At 53.1% G+C, this 20,796-nt stretch overlaps 2 protein-coding genes across 6 annotated transcripts in view; one reads left to right on the plus strand and one right to left on the minus strand.

The window, feature by feature from the left end:
- The window catches only part of ESYT2 (extended synaptotagmin 2), a 78,521-nt gene extending 71,888 nt beyond the window's left edge, over positions 1-6,633 (minus strand). For both annotated transcript variants that reach the window (XM_080818122.1, XM_080818121.1), the window contains exon 1: positions 6,276-6,633. In XM_080818122.1, coding sequence (XP_080674248.1) covers positions 6,276-6,587 — 312 coding nt within the window. In that variant the 5' untranslated portion in view covers positions 6,588-6,633. The remainder of the gene's footprint in view (positions 1-6,275) is intronic.
- An 11,699-nt stretch (positions 6,634-18,332) lies between these two features.
- Positions 18,333-20,796, plus strand: part of DYNC2I1 (dynein 2 intermediate chain 1) — a gene marked incomplete at its 5' end in the record, with an annotated part of 58,604 nt that continues 56,140 nt past the window's right edge. For all 4 annotated transcript variants that reach the window (XR_013967661.1, XM_080818796.1, XM_080818797.1 and 1 more), the window contains one exon: positions 18,333-18,398. Coding sequence is in view for 3 of the 4 variants with exons in the window: in XM_080818796.1 (XP_080674922.1) it covers positions 18,384-18,398 (15 nt within the window). The remainder of the gene's footprint in view (positions 18,399-20,796) is intronic.

Raw genomic sequence — 20,796 nt, forward strand, 5'->3', positions numbered from 1 at the left:
GAGGGGATCTGGATGAACTGTGCATTTGAACATTAACACCATATAAAAAGAAACACTGCCCTCCAAAGTGAGACTTTTGCCTATAAAATTATCATGCTACTCTCGTGAGTTCAAAAATAGTTCATGTATCCTGGAACAGATCAGATACATAGCTCAAACAAATCATCTCTGTAACTTGAAAAGAGCAGAATATTAAATAAATCTCAAACTCTAGTTTTATCTTTCTCACCACATACTAACAATCTTGTTTTTGAAATCTATCAGACATCATTTAAATAAAACACAGCAGCCCCATAAAATAGGTAACATTACAATAACCAAAGTCCTATTTCTGAATAATGACGTATGTCCACAATACAATGCTTAATGAAGGAGGACACAACACACACACACACACACACACACGTATATCTATATGCATTAAAGATTCAGAAAATCGTCAAAAAATCATGGTCATGACTAGTTAGCAGGTGCAGGTGACTTTTTCCTCACTATTCTTCTCCAAAGCTTGAAACGACCTACAACGAGGCTGCATTCTTCTCACACTAGAACGATTATCTGTTTTTGGGAAATAAAGAAAGACATAACTGCGTGTCCCTTAAAAATAGCTTAATAGGAACTTCACTGAGTAAACAAAAGAACTTCAAACTCTACTTCAATGACAATTTTGTAAATAGTAAGAAGGAAAGCATGGTGTGAACTGTCAGGTTACTGGTGTGGCTGTCGCCAATTCCCGTCCGTACTCATGAGGAGAGCCTGCTCCTGACACGGGGGTGCCCTCAAGACAAGCTGTTCTTCTGCGCGTGCACTTTCATCTGCGTACCCTGCTGTAATCTGACAGGTGCTGAACTGGGCGTCCCAGAGATGTTCACCATGAGTAACCCTGAAACTGCCTTTCACAAAGCAGGCAAGGACAGAAGAGCATAAAACTGGACTTCTATGCATAGCTAGATCAGCAAACCCCAGAATGAAGTTTTAATCCTCATCAATACAACTTTCGTTTTCAAATAGATCGATTTAAAGACTCTAGATGTTACCTTAGTACTTAAAAGCTGTGACTCCTGGGGGGGGGGGATGCTTTCCTTCTCAAGGTTATTTATGTAAGAGGGGATCTGGATGAACTGACAAGGTACAAATGTACGAAATGTTCTAAATGGCATAATTTTTAAGAAAATGAACATATACCACTTCACCAACAGAAAGACCTAAGAAAGATCTGCCTTTCCTTTCTCCATACGTAGTTAAGCATCAAGAAAACTAAATTTTAAACCACATTTTCCTGAACAAATGATTTTTAGTATGGTTCATCACAAACAGAAAAATTCACAATAACAATTCCATTCAAGGTTGTAATTTTCCACCAACTACTATTATGGGTGGTTTGCAATTATGAATGATGTTCCCCCCCCCCCACCCCACCCCGCGATTTTATTTATTTGTCAGAGAGAGAGAGAGAGAGAGAACACAAGCAGGCAGAGCGTCAGGCAGAGGCAGAGAGAAGCAGGCTTCCCTCTGAGCAAGGAGCCTGATGTGGGACTCAATCCCAGGACCCTGGGATCAGGACCTGAGCCGAAGGCAGCGGCTTAACCGACTGAGCCACCCAGGCATCTCTATGAATGATGTTTTTAATGCATTTTTTCCCTGGATTAAAAAAGTCAGTCTTATATTATAAAAAAAAAAAAACTACTGCAAATGGCATATTATGATTAAACTAGGATTTACACATAGATCTCTGTGCTCTTACCAGCTGGTAAATTCTTGAGTTTTTAAGGCCTTATCTTATCCACAGTCATCTCTAGTACCTAGCAGGAGACCTGAAACATAGCAATGATAATAAATGTGGGAGTAAACAGATCAGTCGATTAAGGCTCATTTCTAACCCCTACATGTAAGTTGAGCTACTTCCTTAAAATGTGATCTACTCTAGAAAAAATTTAAAAAATAAATGATTTCCTTAAAAAAAATAGGACTTTCATAACAGTTAAGAAAAATAAATGAAGAAAAGCCAGTGATAAAGAGAAAGATCACAAGAAAACTCAAATAAAAGATGTTTAATGGAAAAATGACTCCGCACAAAAGAAACCACTGATATTGTTTATGTAAGAACTGCGCCCCACCCAACTCCAAAAGAACACAAGGTGACTCAGTACTTAACCACAATAAGGTTATTAAGAGTGAAGGAGAATGGTCTATTTGAGGGAAAGTGGGCGGGTACTTCCAGCCACCTCCCGGGCACAAAGAGCAACAACCCCGCAATAATCTTGGCTGGTTCTCTGACAGCTGAGGAAGAGAACTCTACTCCGTGGCACAGACGCTTCCACTTTCTGATTCCAGAAGCTTAATTCCGAAGACATCACTATCTCCCCTTCCTCCCTTACCAAAACACTGAGTCTTTTTTTTTTTTTTTAAAGACTTTATTTATTTATTTGACAGAGATCACAAGTAGGCAGAGAGGCAGGCAGAGAGAGCGGGAAGCAGGCTCCCCCTGAGCAGACAGCCCGATGCGGGGCTCGATCCCAGAACCCTGAGATCATGACCCGAGTCGAAGGCAGAGGCTTAACCCGCTGAGCCACCCAGGCGCCCCAATACTGTGAGTCTTAATAGTATTTATATTTATGCTCGGCACAGGGTCCCTGTGAACTGGGAGAGCTGCCCTGAGAACCCGGCCCAAGCTGCATGGAGCACATGTACTCCTCACTCCTGAGCCTCAGTTCATCCCGTTCCACACAGCTCCCTCCTTCTGGGACAGTCCAGGTGGGCTCTGATGTTCCCACCAAGGACTCTGCCTGATTTCCCGCTCCTGCATGTTTATCGTACTGTCCCCATAGAGTATAATGCCATGTCCTTCTACTCTTCAATGTCCATAAATGTCTATATGCATTCCCTTGCCACTAACCACCTCCCATCCTCCGTTCTGACCACCATGGCACTGGGACCATCACATCATGCCTTGTATCTACCTGAAAGACAGCACACACATGAAGGCATGATGACCTCTTCTACTTCTGCATATAGTAGATCCTCAGATCTTTAAATGGAGAAAGAAAATTCATCTGAGACAGCATTGTGTCATGGAAACCAAAAGAGGTGACTTAACAAAACCTAATAAAATGCAAAGACCATTAACAATCTGAAACTAATGATATACTATATGTAAGTAAGATTAAAAAACCATAAAGACCACAACAATACATTCAAAAATCATGCTATGATAAAATGAGTCTAATATAAAACCAATCTATACCCTAAATTTCTTAACATACATAATTATGTGTTAATACTTTGACTCAAAAGAAAGAGTTTCTAATAACTCACAGAAGAACACACATGTAAGCTATTTGTATCTCTGAGGCATAATTTCTATCTCATTTATTAGAATTTGTTTAGCCATTATGGTGTCAATGTTTATAGTAACATTAGGATCAAGATAAAAATATCTACCTTGCCAGTTTTCATTCATAAGCCCACACTTTTCATTAAATATTCTCTGAAATGTAAATGCCTTAAAATTTAAGTTGAAACAATAATTTTTAAAAGTTGTAGAACTTTTGCACTATCTTGTGCATTTGATACTAATATAACACTATATATTAACTATACTGGAATTAAAATAAAAAACTTAATAAAATTTAAAAAAGTTATTAAAAAAAGTTATAAGAGCTTTAGCTGGAATTCCATAGGCAAGGACATATGGTTTTCTATATATTGCAACTAACCTTTTCATTTCTTTTTAAAAGAAATTCAATATATATACTTTTATTTATTTATTTACTTGACAGAAATCACAAGTAGGCAGAGAGGCAGGCAGAGAGAGAGGAGGAAGCAGGCTCTCTGCTGAGCAGAGAGCCCCATGCGGGGCTCGATCCCAGGACTCTGGGATCATGACCTGAGCCGAAGGCAGAGGCTTTAACCCACGGAGCCACCCAGGCGCCCCAATATATATACTTTTAAATAGCACCATTGAGATATAATGCACATACCAGTTTGCTCATTTAAAATCTACAATTCGATGGTTTTCAGCATATTCACAACGCCTGTGATATTATTCTAAATTAAACGCTGTGAACTGTTAGCGGCAGAGATCACGAAAACCTACAGAAAAGATTCACTAGGCCCAACAAACACACGGCGTTACTAGTCGGTATTTCATAATCGGTTCTTCGCAGGATGGAAAGCTACGCTACACACGTACCGTGACACTAACGGCGCGTAACTCCGGCTCGTACCCTGAAGTTACTCACAGCTCACTCCTTCCTCGACAGTCAAACTAACCCTAAGCTGAAACGGCAGTATTCGTAGAACGCGAGTGTGTAAGCTGGTGGACGCATATACCCTAACTCCAACCCACTGAAGCTAGGAAACGCAGACATCCCTGCCCTGGGTCCAGCAACCCGCCCTCGGTTCCGACCGCGGAAGCCAGGCCCTGCAGCGTCCCCAGCTCTGCGGATCGCAGCAGCCGCGGCGCCGGTGTGACCCCAGGCAGCCCCGCAGACCTTCGCGGCCCGAGGGGGTCCCTCCCGGACCCGCGTGCCAGCGCGGCGGCCGCAGCCCGAGACAACGACCCGGCGGTCCCGCTCAGCTACGCGAACCCCGTTTCACGGGAGCACAAGCCGGGGACGAACCCTGGGAGTCCAGACAGACACTCGCTCTTCCCTCGCTCGAGGCCCCAGCGCAGTCTTGTCTCGCGCGCGCCGGGTTCTCTGCCCACGCGCCTTCGGTTCTGGCCTCCGGCGACGGCGCGGGAAGAGCGCGGACGGCCCGGCGGAAGCGGGCGGCCCCCATCCCGACCACCGGAGCGCGGGGCTGACGCGGCACCGGCGGCCAGAGCGCGGGCCTGGGCTCTCACCGACTCGCAGCGCGGAGTCCACGGGTCCTGGCGGCCACACGGGCAGTACCGGCGCAGACCTCGCCGTGCCCGGTTCCGTGCTTCCCGCCGGCACAGACGGCGGCGGACGCCGTCCTCGCTCACCTCCGCGACCGTCGTCCAGCACGTCCCTCCTCCCGCGGCCTCCCTTCAGGCCGCTGCGACACAGGCCCCTCGTCCACCCGCCGCTGTCTTCCCGGTGCACGCGGACGGAGAGCGAGCGACGACGGCCAGTGCGGGGCACGGAGAAGCCGCAGGACCAGGTCCCGCAGAACGCGCCGGGCGCCGCCGTCCCCACCCGGCCTGAGCTGACGCCGGCGCGCACGTCTCACCCTCCGCCCCGAGCGCGGCCCGCGGCTTCGGGGGGGGGCTTCACGGGGCCGCGTCCTGGGCAGGCCCCGTCCGAGCAGGCCGCGCTCCCACCGCTGAGCCCGCCCGCGGACGGCGCACGGCGCGCGCACACGCACCTCCTGCTCCCGCACGGCCCACCCCGAGGTCGCAACCCCCGAAGCAGCGCGAACGCCAAAGTCCCGCACCGCGGCCGCGGGGATGACGGCCCTCCCCGCACCGCGCTGCCCCGCCGTCGCGCGGCCTGCAGACGGCGACACACGGACCCGCCGGCCCGGGGCCCGGGGCCCGAGCGTGACGCCCCTGCCGACCCGGGCCCCGCGTCCCGCCCTCTGCCCGCCTCCTGTGTCCTCCACCGCTCGCGTCTCGTCGCGGGAAGCTGCGACCGCTCTCCGGCCCCGTGCTCCCGAGAGAGGGGGCCCCGGAGCCTCCCTGCGGCCGTTTCCCCACGAGCTCGCAGCAAGCCCCGCGGGGACCCCAGTCGTCGCACAGCGCCTGCCGCACGCGGGACAGCGACTCCGCGTCGGAACGCACGCGGGGGTGAGGCGCGCGCGAGGCGGCGGCACCCACCGCGTCCCTGCCTCACCGCGACGCGACCCCGCAGACGACTCGGGGTGCGGACCCCGCTGTCAGCGCACCCCCGGCCCGGCCCCCCGCCACTCGCCCTGCAGCCCCCGCCTGCCCCCGAGCCACGGCTTGCGCGAGGACAACCCGAGCGCACGCCGCACCCGCCCGGACAGCGCTCCCCGCCCCCCGCCGTGTCCGCGAACCGGGCGGGCGCCGCCGGTGTCCGGGACCCGCAGCCAGCGCGGCGGCACCGGGCGGGCCGGGGCGCCGCGAGCCCAGCCGCCGCCGCCCAGCATTCCAGAGGCGCGACTCAGCGCCGCCGCCGCCCCGCGCCCTCACCTGTGCGGCTCCGCGCGCGCCCGGGGCGGGGCGGCTGGGGCGCAGCGTGCGGACCGGCCGCCGGCGCGGGGGCCCCGGCCAGGAGACGCGCGGGGCCGCGGGCGGCGGGGCCGCGGGCGGCGGGGCGGACCCCGGGCCCGCGCGGAGCCGCACTCACCCAGGCCGGCAGGTCGCAGGCGCGCACGCCCAGGCGCACGGCGCGCTCCTCGTCCTCCAGCAGCGCCAGGGCGCGGCACAGGCGGGTGGCCTTGAGGCCGCGGCTGCGCCGGCACCACACGAGCAGCCCGAGCGCCAGCAGCACCCAGCTGAAGCTCAGGCCCAGGTAGCCGAGCGCGTACACCGGCAGCAGCAGCGCGAAGCTGCGCGCCAGCTGCGCCAGCAGCCCCGCCACGTCCACGCTCAGCGCCGCGCCCGCGGACTCGGCCTGGGCAGCGCCGGCCTCGGCGCCGCGGTCCCCCGCGCCGCTCATCGCGCAGCGTTCGCGTCCCCACCCGGACGCGGAGGCTCTGCCGCGCACCAGCGCCCCTCTGAGGGGAGCGCGCCGGCGCCACGGCCCGCCCGCGCTTCCGCCCGCGGGCGGCGTGCGACGTCAGCACGCAGGGTGGGCGGGGCGGCCCGGCCCCGAGCCGCGGTGCCCAGGAGGGGCGGGGACGGGTGGCGGGACGCCGCCGTGCGCACACCGCCTGAGGCGGGAGTGAGCGCGGGGTCGACGTGAACGCCGGCGCGCGGGGTGGGGCGCCACCCAGGCGGCCCAGCGCGGCCCTGGACCCGAGCCACGCATTCAGGACGGGTGGGCGGGGCCGCACCGCTACCTCATCGCGGGGGCGGGCGGGCGCGCACGGAAGCGGCAGTGGGTGGGGCCGCTCCGGCGGGCGGGCGCGCGGTCACGTGGTCACGTGGGGCAGGCGGGGCGGGGCGCGCCTCTGCGGCGGCCGGACGCGGCCCTGAGACTAGAGCACGTACCTGACGTCCCAGGCTTCCGCAGGCGCGGGCTGGCCGCCGTCGGGGGCGGGGGCGGGGGCGGGGCGGCGCGTGAAGTCTCCCGCGCGTGACGTCAGCGCGCGGGGCGGGCTCCGGCGGCGGGCTCCCGCGCGGCCGCAGCCTCTGGCGGCGAGCTAGCGGTGCGCGTTCCCGCGCGGGTGCCCGCTTGCCGGCTTTCCGGGGGTTCCGGTCGGATCCGAGCGCGCTCCCGCGTGGGTGTGATGGTGCGGCGCCGTGAGGCGGCTGCAGCGCCGCGGAGGGAGGACGCTCCGTGTCGGGAGGTCTCTCGGCTGCTCGGGGGAGACAGGTCGGTCCGCGTAGCGCGCCGGGAGCGTGAGGAACTGCGGTTTCTGGGGGTCCCAGCCGGTGATTACCTCACGGTCCGGACGCTCAGTCAGGGCCGGCCCCAGGGAAGCGCTGTGGAGCGCACGCTGCGTCCCGAGGGCCGGCAGCGGAGCGAGTCCCCGTCCTTCCTCCTCCGGTCTTCGTTCCCCGTGACCTTGAGCATCCTTCCGAAGGGCGGGGGCTGGGAGCACACGCGCGGTTGCGGCCCTTGACCGGCGCTGTCACCTCGTGTCCCCCGAGCCCCCCCCCCCGGAGTGACGACCTCACGGTGTACCTCGTGTCCCTCGAGCTCCCCCCCCCCCCGGAGTGACGACCTCACCATGTACCTCGTGTCCCCCGAGCCCCCCCCCCGGAGTGACGACCTCACAGTGTACCTCGTGTCCCTCGAGCTCCCCCCCCCAGAGTGACGACCTCACAATGTACCGCGTGTCCCCCGAGTCCCCCCCCCGGAGTGACACCTCACCATGTACCTCGTGTCCCCTGAGTTCCCCCCCGGAGTGACACCTCACCATGTACCTCGTGTCCCCCGAGTTCCCCCCCCCGGAGTGACGACCTCACCATGTACCTCGTGTCCCCCGAGCCCCCCCCCCCGGAGTGACGACCTCACGGTGTACCTCGTGTCCCTCGAGCTCCCCCCCCCCCCGGAGTGACGACCTCACCATGTACCTCGTGTCCCTCGAGCTCCCCCCCCCGGAGTGACGACCTCACGGTGTACCTCGTGTTCCCCGAGTTCCCCCCCCAGAGTGACGACCTCACAATGTACCGCGTGTCCCCCGAGTCCCCCCCCCGGAGTGACACCTCACCATGTACCTCGTGTCCCCTGAGTTCCCCCCCGGAGTGACACCTCACCATGTACCTCGTGTCCCCCGAGTTCCCCCCCGGAGTGACACCTCACCATGTACCTCGTGTCCCCCGAGTTCCCCCCCGGAGTGACACCTCACCATGTACTGCGTATCCCCCGAGTTCCCCCCTGGAGTGACACCTCACCATGTACTGCGTATCCCCCGAGTTCCCCCCTGGAGTGACACCTCACCTTGTACCTCGTGTCCCCCGAGTTCCCCCCCGGAGTGACACCTCACGAGGTACCTCGTGTCCCCGGAGTGGCACCTCACGATGTACCTCGTGGCTTCCGAGCTCCCCGCCCCGGAGTGACGACCTCATGGTGTACCTCGTGTCCCCCGAGTTCCCCCCCGGAGTGACACCTCACGATGTACCTCGTGTCCCCCGAGCTCCCCCCCGGAGTGACACCTCACGATGTACCTCGTGTCCCCCGAGCCCCCCCCCGGAGTGACGACCTCACAGTGTACCTCGTGTCCCTCGAGCTCCCCCCCCCGGAGTGACGACCTCACGGTGTACCTCATGTCCCCCGAGTTCCCCCCCGGAGTGACACCTCACGAGGTACCTCGTGTCCCCTGAGCTCCCCCCCGGAGTGACACCTCACAAGGTACCTCATGTCCCCTGAGCTCCCCCCCGGAGTGACACCTCATGATGTACCTCGTGTCCCCCGAGTTCCCCCCCGGAGTGACACCTCATGATGTACCTCGTGTCCCCTGAGTTCCCCCCCGGAGTGACGACCTCACGATGTACCTCGTGTCTCCCGAGTTTCCCCTCGGAGTGACACCTCATGGTGTACCTCGTGTTCCCCGAGTTCCCCCCCGGGGTGACACCTCACGGTGTACCTCATGTCTGCCGAGTTTCCCCCTGGAGTGACACCTCACGAGGTACCTCGTGTCCCCCGAGTTCCCCCCCGGAGTGACTCCTCATGGTGTACCTCGTGTCCCCCGAGTTCCCCCTGAGTGACGACTTCACAGTGTACCTCGTGTCCCCCGAGCTCCCCCCTCCAGAGTGATGACCTCACGGTGTACCTCATGTCCCCCGAGTTCCCCCACGGAGTGACACCTCACGAGGTACCTCTTGTCCCCTGAGCTCCCCCCCGGAGTGACACCTCACAATGTACCTCGTGTCCCCCGAGCTCCCCCCCCCCGAGTGACACCTCATGATGTACCTCGTGTCCCCCGAGTTCCCCCCCGGAGTGACGACCTCACGATGTACCTCGTGTCCCCCGAGTTCCCCCTCGGAGTGACACCTCATGGTGTACCTCGTGTCCCCCGAGTTCCTCCCCCCGGAGTGACACCTCACCATGTACCTCGTGTTCCCCGAGTTCCCCCCCCGGAGTGACACCTCACAATGTATCTCGTGTCCCCCGAGTTCCCCCCCTGAGTGACACTTCACGGTGTACCTCATGTCCCCAGAGTGACACCTCACGATGTACCTCGTGTCCCCTGAGCTCCCACCCCGGAGTGATGACCTCATGGTGTACCTCGTGTCCCCCGAGTTCCCTCCCGGAGTGACACCTCACAATGTACCTCGTGTCCCCCGAGTTCCCCCCCGGAGTGACACCTCACAATGTACCTCGTGTCCCCCGAGTTCCCCCCCTGGAGTGACACTTCATGGTGTACCTCGTGTCCCTGGAGTGACACCTCACAATGTACCTCGTGTCCCCCGAGTTCCCCCCTGGAGTGACACCTCACGAGGTACCGCGTGTCCCCCGAGCTCCCCGCCCCGGAGTGACGACCTCACGGTGTACCTCGTGTCCCCCAAGTTCCCCCCCGGAGTGACACCTCACGAGGTACCTCGTGTCCCCCGAGTTCCCCCCTGGAGTGACACCTCATGAGGTACCGCGTGTCCCCCGAGTTCACCCCAGGAGTGACGACCTCACAGTGTACCTCGTGTCCCCCGAGCTTCCCCCCTGCCCCCGGAGTGACGACCTCACAGTGTACCTTGTGTCCCCTGAGCTTCCCCCGCCTTGTGGCAGGGGTCCTGGAGTTCTGACTTGATGGTGTACCTCCTGTTGCACGAGTTCCTCCCCCCCATGGCGGGGATCCTGGAGTGACGACTTGATGACTAGGATGGCTGCAGGGATGAAGCCTGGTGTCTTCAGGACAAAACCATGACACTCCACAGACTGCTTTGCCGCGTGGAGTGAAACCCCTGCAAGGCGAGGAAGACTGCGGGCTGGAGACGGAAGTGCAATCCCAGCATCATCAGCGGAACAGGTCAAGGATTCAATGCTCCAGGAGCTCTCCCAGTGGGGGAAGCATTTGCATGTGCTGATCGCATTGCCCACGTCTCAATAGTTCAGCCGGGGTCTAAGTCCCGGTGAGGGCAATGGCCGTACTCACAGTATTTACCGTCGTATCTGCAGGCTGGCACAGTGCCTGAATGAATAGCCAAGACCTCCCTTCTCCTCTTCAGGACTGTTATAATTACGTTTGCACGTATGTGTGCGTGGCCATGGAGATTTCTAAACGTATATCAGAAACATTGCTCTAGGGTCCAGAACACTCAGTTTTGGGCAAGGACACTCAATCTCAAGCAAGGGAAGAGGTTTTCCTTTTCTTGCTCTTTCCCGTATTACATTTAGTTGTAAATATATAAAATAGCCAGTCTCAAACCTTTTCCTCAGCAACAGCTAAATGTGCTAATGCCAAGTCATACTCAAGACTAAGTTACAAATGCAAGACAATTAATTACCTTGTTAACACAGGAATGGGCATGAGCCTTTGGGTCTTTCCTCTAATGAGCCCTAGAATCAAATCCTTTAAGGATTTATGAATGAACACGAACTACATAAAAAGTCTTGCACATCTGCAATGGTGTTTGGCCTGAGTGGCCTAGCGATGTAAAATATACTGAAGAGAAGTGTCCATGTTGGACACCAGTCAACCTCCCGGTCTCAGCTGCCCTCAAACTTCGGGCCACTTCCCCGTGCTTAACTACACCAGCAAGGCAGAACACATCGCATTCTGAACAGAGTCTAGTAACAGGCCCAGCTCAGTTAGGTTTTTGCTGGTATTTTTAAACTCGTCAGTCAGGAAGCTCTTCATGTTACCTCCTTCCTCGTGTGCCGACACTTAATGAAAGCCACTGCTTTCAGAGGAAAGAAGAACATCATTGTGAGTGATCTAGTAAAAAGTTCTAAAGTTTCAGACTCTGCCCTCAACATGTCAAGTTTCAGAGAAAAGAGCTGCCTTCTGTTTAAGGCGAATCCTTTCTGCTTTGTTTCACATCCCATCCCACCCAAGTCTAGGCCTTTATCTTGTCCACCTCTTCTACCTCTTGTCCTAGCTTCTTCCCTATCACCTCTACCTTGGGAGCACAATTTGCCTCTCTTCCTTTCATACTAGTAACCAGGACTCTTTTTGCCCAAACTCACCAAGACTCCTATCTTTTCTGAGATACTCCTTTGGTGACCCAACCATGTTTTTACCTGAGCCACCTGAATAGTTTTCTGTGCTATGCAACCAAGAGAATCAGAAAACACTTGTTCCTTTCTTGCTTGCTCAGATCATTACAGAAATCTCTGACTTGACTGGTAACCCTTTAATCCTGCTCTTTCAAAGTTGCACAGAGACCATCCCTCCCCACCATAGAGGAGGCAGTGGCAGGCCTACCTGAGGTGGAAGGCAGACTTGTCAGCCTGGTTCTATTAGCAAATAAGTGCACACTGAGGATAATGAAAGCCAAGTTTCTTGCTGTTGGAGAATATATTACAAGCATGGAAAGGGAGAATGCAGAAAGAACCCTTGTGTTGGACTGGACTTGGAGGAGGTATGAACTCATGCATTTCGACATACATGTACAGAGACCCAAAATAGTTACTGTTTGTATTAGTGTGTCTATGTGTCATTTTATGTGTTTTCTATTTCTGTCTGCTGAGAGTTTTCAGAAGCAATGATACCCCCATTCCAATAAGCACAAGTAACTCCCAGATTTTGGTGTCTAGATACCATTTTCCAATAAAAGGAACCAGAGATCTCTGGAGAAACAGTTGACTTCAGGAGCAGTGAAAGTACAAGATGAGCCTGGAATATTTTGTTGTGCCAGGAGGTAAGAAAATGCTTGGAGAATCATGTGCTATCAAAGAACATGGGGGGCATGTCCTCGACATGACTTGAAGGGCTCTTGCTGATTAAATTTGGGACAATCTGAGCCCCCAAATCAAGGATGACATTGGCAGGTTATAAGCCAGGGAGTAAAACAGGAACCCATGAGTCCATTCTGATGTAGCTGAATGAGCGAGTGAGGAATGCACAGAAAATAGACTGTTGGAATCACACAGATGGAAAATTCACCATTTAGCAGTCCCTGTAGTGCAAGACTGAGTTATCAAGGAAGGCTAAGGGCAGTAGGTGGAAGTTTGATGAGGAATAACACTGGAATACTTCCTACAAGACACCAACTACAAAGGGAAAGAGGAGCACAGCAGCATTCCTGGGGCATTCTGCCAGAGAGCCCGAGAAAGGTTGACTCGAGTATGGCCTTGGGGCAATGTAATGTAGGGTCTCCCTCTGTTGTTTCTGAGGAATTAAATATTCCAGGTCACAAGACTGAAGAGACACAACTATATCCAACGTGTGTTCCTCTGTGGGATCTGTGCTGTGAAGGAAAAGAAGTGTTTTGGGGACAATTGGTGGAAAAGGGTCTGTGGTTTGGACAGCAGACCTGTAACCGTGTTGACTTCCTGACTGGCAGGCTGTGGGGCAGAGGCTGTCCTTGTTTTGGGAAAACAAACACTGGAGTATTTTGGAGTGATGAGTAATCCTATCTGAAGTTCTTTGTGAAATGACTCAGAACAAGTCTGATGATAATGGGTAAGCATACGTGTAGACAGATGAATGCTGGATGACAGACGAGTGGAGCAAATGTGCTGGGAGGTTCATGGTGGGAATCTCGGCAATGGAGACAGAGAGTGCTTTGTACTTGCATATTTTCCAAGTTTGAAGTTAATCCAAAAGTCATTTTTAAAAGTCCACATTTCTATCAAATGGCCAATTAAAAATGCAGATCTGATTGAATCTCTTCCCTGTTATATATATATATATATATATATATATATATATATATATATATAGTTTGCTTCTAATGTGAAGTTCCAGCTCCTCTGCATGACACACACAGCTTGTCCACATTTGATCCTACTTCTCACCTCGCTTCCCAACCTAGGGTCTGCACTGCTGCTCATCCCTCCCAAACCCTGCTGCTACCTGTCTGTGCCTTTGCACCTGCTGTTCTCTTGTGTCTGGACTACCCTTCTCCCTGATCCTTATGCAAAACTCCCATTCCTCTTTCCAAAACAATTTGTATATCTCTGCTTCTGCGAAGCCTTTTGTGAGATTTCCTTCCTTGAGTTAATGTTGTCTATACTTTATGCTTATCTCCATGACTGCATTTATTTGCTGAATATAGTTCAGTCTCAGGAGCCCCAAGGCAACTCTGCGCAGGTGAGGGGGAGCCCTAATATTCTTGGGGGAAAGTCTGAATTAGATGGTACATACTAGAGCACCCAACTGAAGCCATCTATTAGGTTATAAGCCCCCATTCCAGTTTTTATTGTTATTGAATATGATATTTGCATGGGTTCATTAAGTCCTATGCTCAGGTCTCATTAGGTGAAACCAAGTGTTGCCTTGTTGCTTGAGCTGTGGTCTCTTCTGGAGACCTTCATCAGATCCCCTCCCAAGTTCAGTCAAGGTGTTGGCAGAATTCAGTTCACTGCAGCTGTAGGGCTTAAGTCCCTAATTTCTGCTGGATGACATTCAGGGGTCACACTCTGGTCCTTCCATGCGCCCCCTCCTTTGGCCCTTCCTGGCATGGCAGTTTGCTTCATCGTCTTCCAGGACAGGAGTGCCTCTCAGATGTATCACCTTTGAAAGTCATGCCCACTCAGGATTATCTCCCTTTTGACCAATTTAGTCCACTGCTCAGTAACCTGACCGCAGGAGTAGATCCCATCACATTTAGAGGTTTTGCTCACACTCAAGGAGAGAGTGTGAAACGAGAGTGGATGCCAGGGGCAGGACTCTTTGGGCCAGAGTTCTGCCGACCACAATCTCTTCACTGATGGAGGTGCTCCAATTGTGGTTTCATACAGTAGCAGATAATTCATAAATTGATAAAGGAAGGCTTTAATTTTGTTTTTCCACCTATTTTCATCTGCCGTAGATGTTTATAACTTAGGTGCTAATCTATAATAACAATAATAAACTTGTTAACTCACTTAGTTTGCGATAGGCACTGTTCTGGGGACTTTACATAATTACTCGTGTAATCCTCACAGCTGCTCTACAGAATAGGTACCTTGTAATTTCCATTTTACTGAAGAGCTAACTGTTTTACTACAAGGTAGTAAAACAAAGTGCCTAGGTTCACACAGCCACTGAGAGGCTGATCAAACGTCTCACTAGCACGTTAGTTCGTTAGTTTAACCCACAGGCAGGTTTTCTATCGTATCCATGTACACAGACATTAGAGTGACACCAAAATTACCTACCTTGAAAACCAAAGAGGCTGGGAAAGGAAGGTTCTTGATTTTCGTGACAAATTTGCTTGTTACTGTGAAAAACGTTTGTTTTTATCATAACCTGGAATTATAAGCTGGTTGACAGTCCAGTGAGGACAGTCCAGTGAGTCCAGAGATGGACAGACGTGTTTAAATTCTAGAAAAGGATGTAGGAGAACTTTAACAAAGCAGTGGGACCAGATGTGAGCAGAGGAGGGTCTGTGCAGAGGTGCTGCAGCTAAGTCTCTGGTGGGGGGGAAGGGGCCGAGAAGCAGGCTGCACAATGGTTGCAAAGCCCCCGAAGCCCTCATTGCTAGCTCCCTCTTGTCTCCAACCCCTGTCCCTCAGCCTGCAAACACAGCATTCTCTTCTGGTTTTAATGACTTACAATTGCCCAACAACGCTTTAAAGCTTCACATCATGCCATTTTGAGGCCCTTCACCAATTGGCCGTGTCCTCTTTCCAGCCTCCTCTCTGACCATCTCATGCCACTCCACGCCCCCACCACCTTTACTCACGTACTCTGTGCTGGACACCTGCTCTGCTCCACAGGTCACTTGCCATATGGGGCTTTGAGCACGTGAAATGTGGCTGGTCTGAACTGAGGTGTGCTGTAAGTATAAAATACACACTGGATTTTGAAGATCGTGTAAGAAAAATGTAAAATAATAACATATTAAATGTAATATGATAAAATAATATTTTATATGTGGCTACATTATTAAATTTGATTTCGTCTGTTTCTTTGTACTTTTTAAGGTGTGGCTACTAGATAATTAATAATGGTCTTTGTGGCTTGGATTATATTTCTATATGCTTTCTTCTACAGCACGCTTAAAGGAACAGTCATTTTCTGGAACCCTCCAAAGCCTTCCTCTCTCTGTGCTTAGACCTGTATTTGTTTTCCCCTCAAGATGTTCTTCCCCAGCCTCTCTGGGAAATTATGTGTCCTTTCCAAACTCAGTTCTTTTTTCTGGACAGCTGTCTGTCACCTCCTCACTCACAGCTCTTACACGTTCACATTATTTAGCAGCGTTTGCCTATTCCTCTGTCCTACCAATCACGAGCTACTAGAGGTCCAGAGAGTGTTTATGTAGCTTTCTATCTCTAGCCCTCTGTCATTTCCCAGGTCATCAGATGAACTTCGGAAGGCATCTACTGAGTAAAGGAACACGATAAAAGAAATAGTACAAGATAAAATGGAACTGCTGATCAAATGAGTAATTTAGAAAAGAGTTGTTTTAAGAAGTCTGAGGAGAGAAATGCTGTTTTAGCTCTCTCCATAGGCATTTATTCAGCAGCTGTGCTGGGGATAGTGAGCAAGAGGAGACCGCCTTCACCAAGCCCGGGAGTAGGGTGCATCTGAGGAGCTTGAACTCATGCCATTTGCTGATGAAGGATGGAAGCAGGGAGTGGGCTGCAGTGGAAATAAGGGGGCAGAGTCAACACATGATTATCTTGAAAGGCATCTGGTTGCCCTTGAGACCCATGTCTGTCACACGGTGTGCATGACTTTATCCTCATATTCAAGAGAGTCTGAAGCTTTTCCAGAATCAGCTGTTTTCTCGGTTGACCAAGAGTGCTTAAAAGCATGGACTCTGGCATCAGCCCGTCCACCAGCTTGACTTTGTGAGTTTAGGCAAGTGAATTAACCTTTCTGGCCTTCAGTCTCCTCATCTGGAAAACAGCATGTCTACCTCACAGGGTTGCCACGAGAATGAAGCAAATGACCCAGTGGAAAAGTTTGAGTTTGGTGCCTCACTTGGAGCAATTCCTCAAATATCACAGCTCTCACTGAAAATACCTTTCCTACCTTCCTTTTCTGTTATGTTCTTCCTAAAGGGTTAATGAGTGAGGTTAATGAGTTCTTGCTAAAGGGTTAATGAGTGAGAAAAGAAAGTAGTGATATGCCCAGGACCAGAGTTGAATGAAATATAAAAGGCTTTTTAGATCTAATAATTTCTCTAAGGCAAGAAGCTAGGTGAATGGCCTTTGAAGCAAAGTAGACAGATCCCATAAAACTGTAAACTGGTTTATAATAGTACATGATTCAAAAACACAACATCTGCAAGATAAATTTTGTATTTCCAGGAAAATGTTATCAAAAGCATAGACTACTAATAACATGCTCACGGATGTACTCCCTAACACATGATTTGAGAGTCTACTCTTTTTTGTGTGCATGAAATATTAAGGGGAATCGTTCCTTAGTAACATTTGCATACTAAATATGCAAAAGAATTTGTGGAAACAGCTAAACATTTAGTTATGATTATAATGTGCATCACTGGGATAGGACCAGCCCTGTTCAGTCCTGCATGCTTAAGATGGATTTCTATATTAAGCTTCAAATAAAATAATTCTGATAAATCTGAGATGCAGAATATCTTAGTGTTTCAGTTCTCTTGTCTTTTGTCTTATATAAAAAATCATTCTTCCAACAATTACATTTTTTAAAAAAGATTTTATTTATTTGACAGACAGATCACAAGTAGGCAGAGAGAGAGAGAAGCAGGCTCCCCACCAAGCAGAGTGGGATGCGGGGCTGGATCCCAGAACCTGGGATCAGGACCTGATCCCAAGGCAAAGGCTTTAACCCACTGAGCCACTGAAGCGCCCCTCAACAATTACATTTTCAAACCCATTATTCCCAGTCTCCCTCTCTCTCTCTTTTTTTAAAAGATTTACTTATTTGACAGAGAGAGAGAGATCACAAGTAGACAGAGAAGCAGGCAGAGAGGAAAGGAAGCAGACTCCCTGCGGAGCGGGGAGCCGGATGCGGGGCTCGATCCCAGGACCCTGGGATCATGACCCAAGCCGAAGGCAGAGGCTTAAGCCACTGAGTCACCCAGGCGCCCCTATTCCCAGTCTCTTACAGGGTATGTATTATCTAGTACACACACAGGGAAACAATTTCTAAGGTGCAAAGCCATACACAGATGGAAAGCTCTTCTAATCTACTGTATATTTGCTAAGTCGAGTTTTGGGGTGCTTAATTTTCTTGCTTTTAAGAGGTGGGACACGAGATTGCTTCCTGATGCTGCTTCAGGACCTGAGTATAGCGCCCTCCAAGTCCCTGGTCGGTGGGCTCTGAGGATGCGGGGACCAGGAAGTGGAGTTTTAGCTGCTTAAGTAGAAGTGGGCTCAGGAGCATGCCTCAGTTTCCTCCTTGTAGCTCCGGGTGTCCCAATCAGGCCAGCTACATTACCGCACTGAGGCCTGCGCCCCCCAACTCAACCGAGCGCTGAGCGGCCAGGAGACCCACTCAGTGTGGGTGGCGGTAGCGTGTTGGGTGTGTTGGAGTATTGGTTAGCCGGCCCAGCAATCGCTCGGCCCTCCGTTGCTTCTGCCTGTTGGTTGCTAGGAGCCACGGATGCGCAGGCGCGCTGGGGGCGGCCGCGGGGCACTTTGGGACAGCTGTGGCTCGGCGCTCTTCTGCTCATGCCTGCCAGTTGCTGGGAGCTGGGAGGGCCGAGAGCGCGCTCGGGGCAGCCGCGCGGCATGCCGGGACGGCGGTCGTTCGGCGCTCCGCTGCTCACGCCTGCCAGTTGCTAGGAGCCGGGGACGCCGGCCGGCGGTCCCGGCCTGCGAGCTGCGATGGAGCCCGGGAAGGTGGGTGCGAGCGGGGGGCGCGCGGGGCTGGTCTGGGGGTCGTCCGTGGGCCCGGAGCGCACGGCTGTCGGCGTCCCGACCTCCCTCCCGCCGTGGTCGGGTCGCGCGCCGGGCGGGGTCGGAGTGGGTCCCGGGAGGCGCGCGGCAGGATGCGCGCGTCGCGGTCAGCCGGGCCGCGGCGGGGACGGGTCTCAGCCGAGGGGCGGTGTGGCCGGGCGGGGGCCGCCCGCTCCCCCCGGTCTGGGCGGCGTTAGCACGGTGCGGGCGGGCGGGCCGAGGCGCCTGCCCTCCCCGAGCCGGCGGCGGGAGCGCGGTCCGGCTGCGGGCGCCGTCTCCCGGCCTCTGCGCTGGCCCGCGGGGTGTGGGGACACGGGCCTGCGCTGTCCTAGCTGCTGCCGTCGGGCCGCAGCAGGAGCCGCTCCTCGGGCCTCGCGGAGGGTCCGGGCCCGGGCCCGGGACGCGGGCGGGCGCCGAAGGGCGGGAGAACGGCGTCCCCCCCGCGGACGTTCCCGCCGCTGCCCGGGTGGCTGTGCGCGCGGGAGGACGAGCCGCGGCCTGCGCGCCGTTCCGACTCCCTCCTCCTCCTCGTGTTTTCTTCCCTCGTTTGCTTGTAACGTGTTACCCGGTGTTGCCCCTGGGTCGCCGCGGGAGCCCTAGGACGTGCCTCTTGACGTCCCGCGGGTTGCGGTTGGGAAGCGAGTCTCCTCCGCTCCCTCCCGGCCTCCCAGCTTCCCGGCCCTGCCCGCTTCCATACCCTTCCCGGTGCGTGCTTGCTTGCTTTTTTTTTTTTTTTTTAAAGATTTTATTTATTTATTTGACAGACAGAGATCACAAGTAGGCGGGGGGGGGGGGAGCAGGCTCCCCGCGGAGCAGAGAGCCCGACGCGGGGCTCGATCCCAGGACCCTGAGACCGGGACCTGAGCCGAAGGCAGAGGCTTCACCCACGGAGCCCCCCAGGCGCCCCCTTCTGTTTTCACAAGTCATTTTTAACTTGGGTTTTCTGTGATTTTTTAAAAATAGGTGGATTTTTGAAGTCGAAGACCAGTGCATGCTCTCGAGGCAGCGTTCGCTGCAGAGCTAAGGAGTGCGAGAGACCGATAGAGAAAGTGCGGTCCCGGTTCCCTCCACCCGCACCGCTCGAGAACTGTGCTCCCGGGATAAGTGTCCGCACCTTCAGTTAATTGTGTACTTGGCTTCGTAGCTGGACCATGCCCTTCTTAAATGGTCCTTTGATTTTCCTGTAGTTTGGGTTTGCCTTCTCTTTGGCAAAACAAATGCCTTTTTTCTTAACCTTATCACTTATGATATTTTAACCTATTAATCAGTCATATCTATTTAATAAATGTACTTTAAAAAATTCTTTCAAGTTTGCAGACTTCCTGTTCTAATCAGGACTAGGTTTTTGTTTTTTTGTTTTTCGCCCCCCCCCCCCCCAGAGGAATCATCTGGGAATTTCTTTTCTTTGTACTTCTGGGTTGGATCTACTGTTTTTTTGGATCCAGTCTCATCAGCATTCTTGAAATCCCCCCTTTTTTCTCTGCAGTAAATCCTCAAGTACCTTTTTAAATAAGGTTATATAGGAAGGAAGCTATACTCTAAGAAAGTCTTTATTATATTGATACACTTGTTTGAGACTCTGGCTTAGCACAGAATTCTAGGATCAGAATTAACTTCTCCAGGACTTTGAAGATTTATTCATTTATCTGAGAGAGAGAGCATGCGCTCAGAGTGGGGTAGGGGCTGAAGGAGAGGGAGAGCAAGACACAGACTCCCCACTGAGTGTGGAGCCTGATGTGGGGCTGGGTCTTAGGATTCTGAGATCATGACCTGAGATGAAGTCAGACACTTAACTGACTGAGCCACCCAGGTGCCCCATAATCTCTCCAGGACTTTGAAGGTGTTCTGCTTTCAACTTCTAGCAGCCAGTTTGGTTGGTGAGATATTTTTGTAAATAACATTTTCTTTCTTTCCAAAAGATTTAACATCCTTGTCTCTGGCGTTCAGGACATATATGGCAGTTTGTTTATTGTGGGTCTTTTAAAAAATTCATTATTTTTGACATTTGATTACCGTTTCAAAATGAAAACTCAAGTCTACCTTTACTTTTAGGACATTTTTTTTTTCTCTTCTATATTTCCTTCTTTCTGTTTTCCCCATTCTTTTTGGAACTCTGTTTCAGTCTCCTGATACATGTTGAATTCATGACTCATATTTTCCATCTCTTTGACTTTCTTTTTCTATATTCTGATTTCTCCAGCTTTATTGTTGGCTTCATCTATTTCATTGGTAATTCTAAATTCCTGAGCAGGAAGCCTGGTGAGGGACTCAATCCCAGGACCCTGGACTCATGACCTGAGCTGAAGGCAGAAGCTTAGCTGAGCGAGGGACCCAGGTGCCC

Source organism: Martes martes, assembly GCF_963455335.1.
Source record: "Martes martes genome assembly, chromosome: 11".
NCBI classification, from domain to species: Eukaryota; Metazoa; Chordata; class Mammalia; order Carnivora; family Mustelidae; genus Martes; species Martes martes.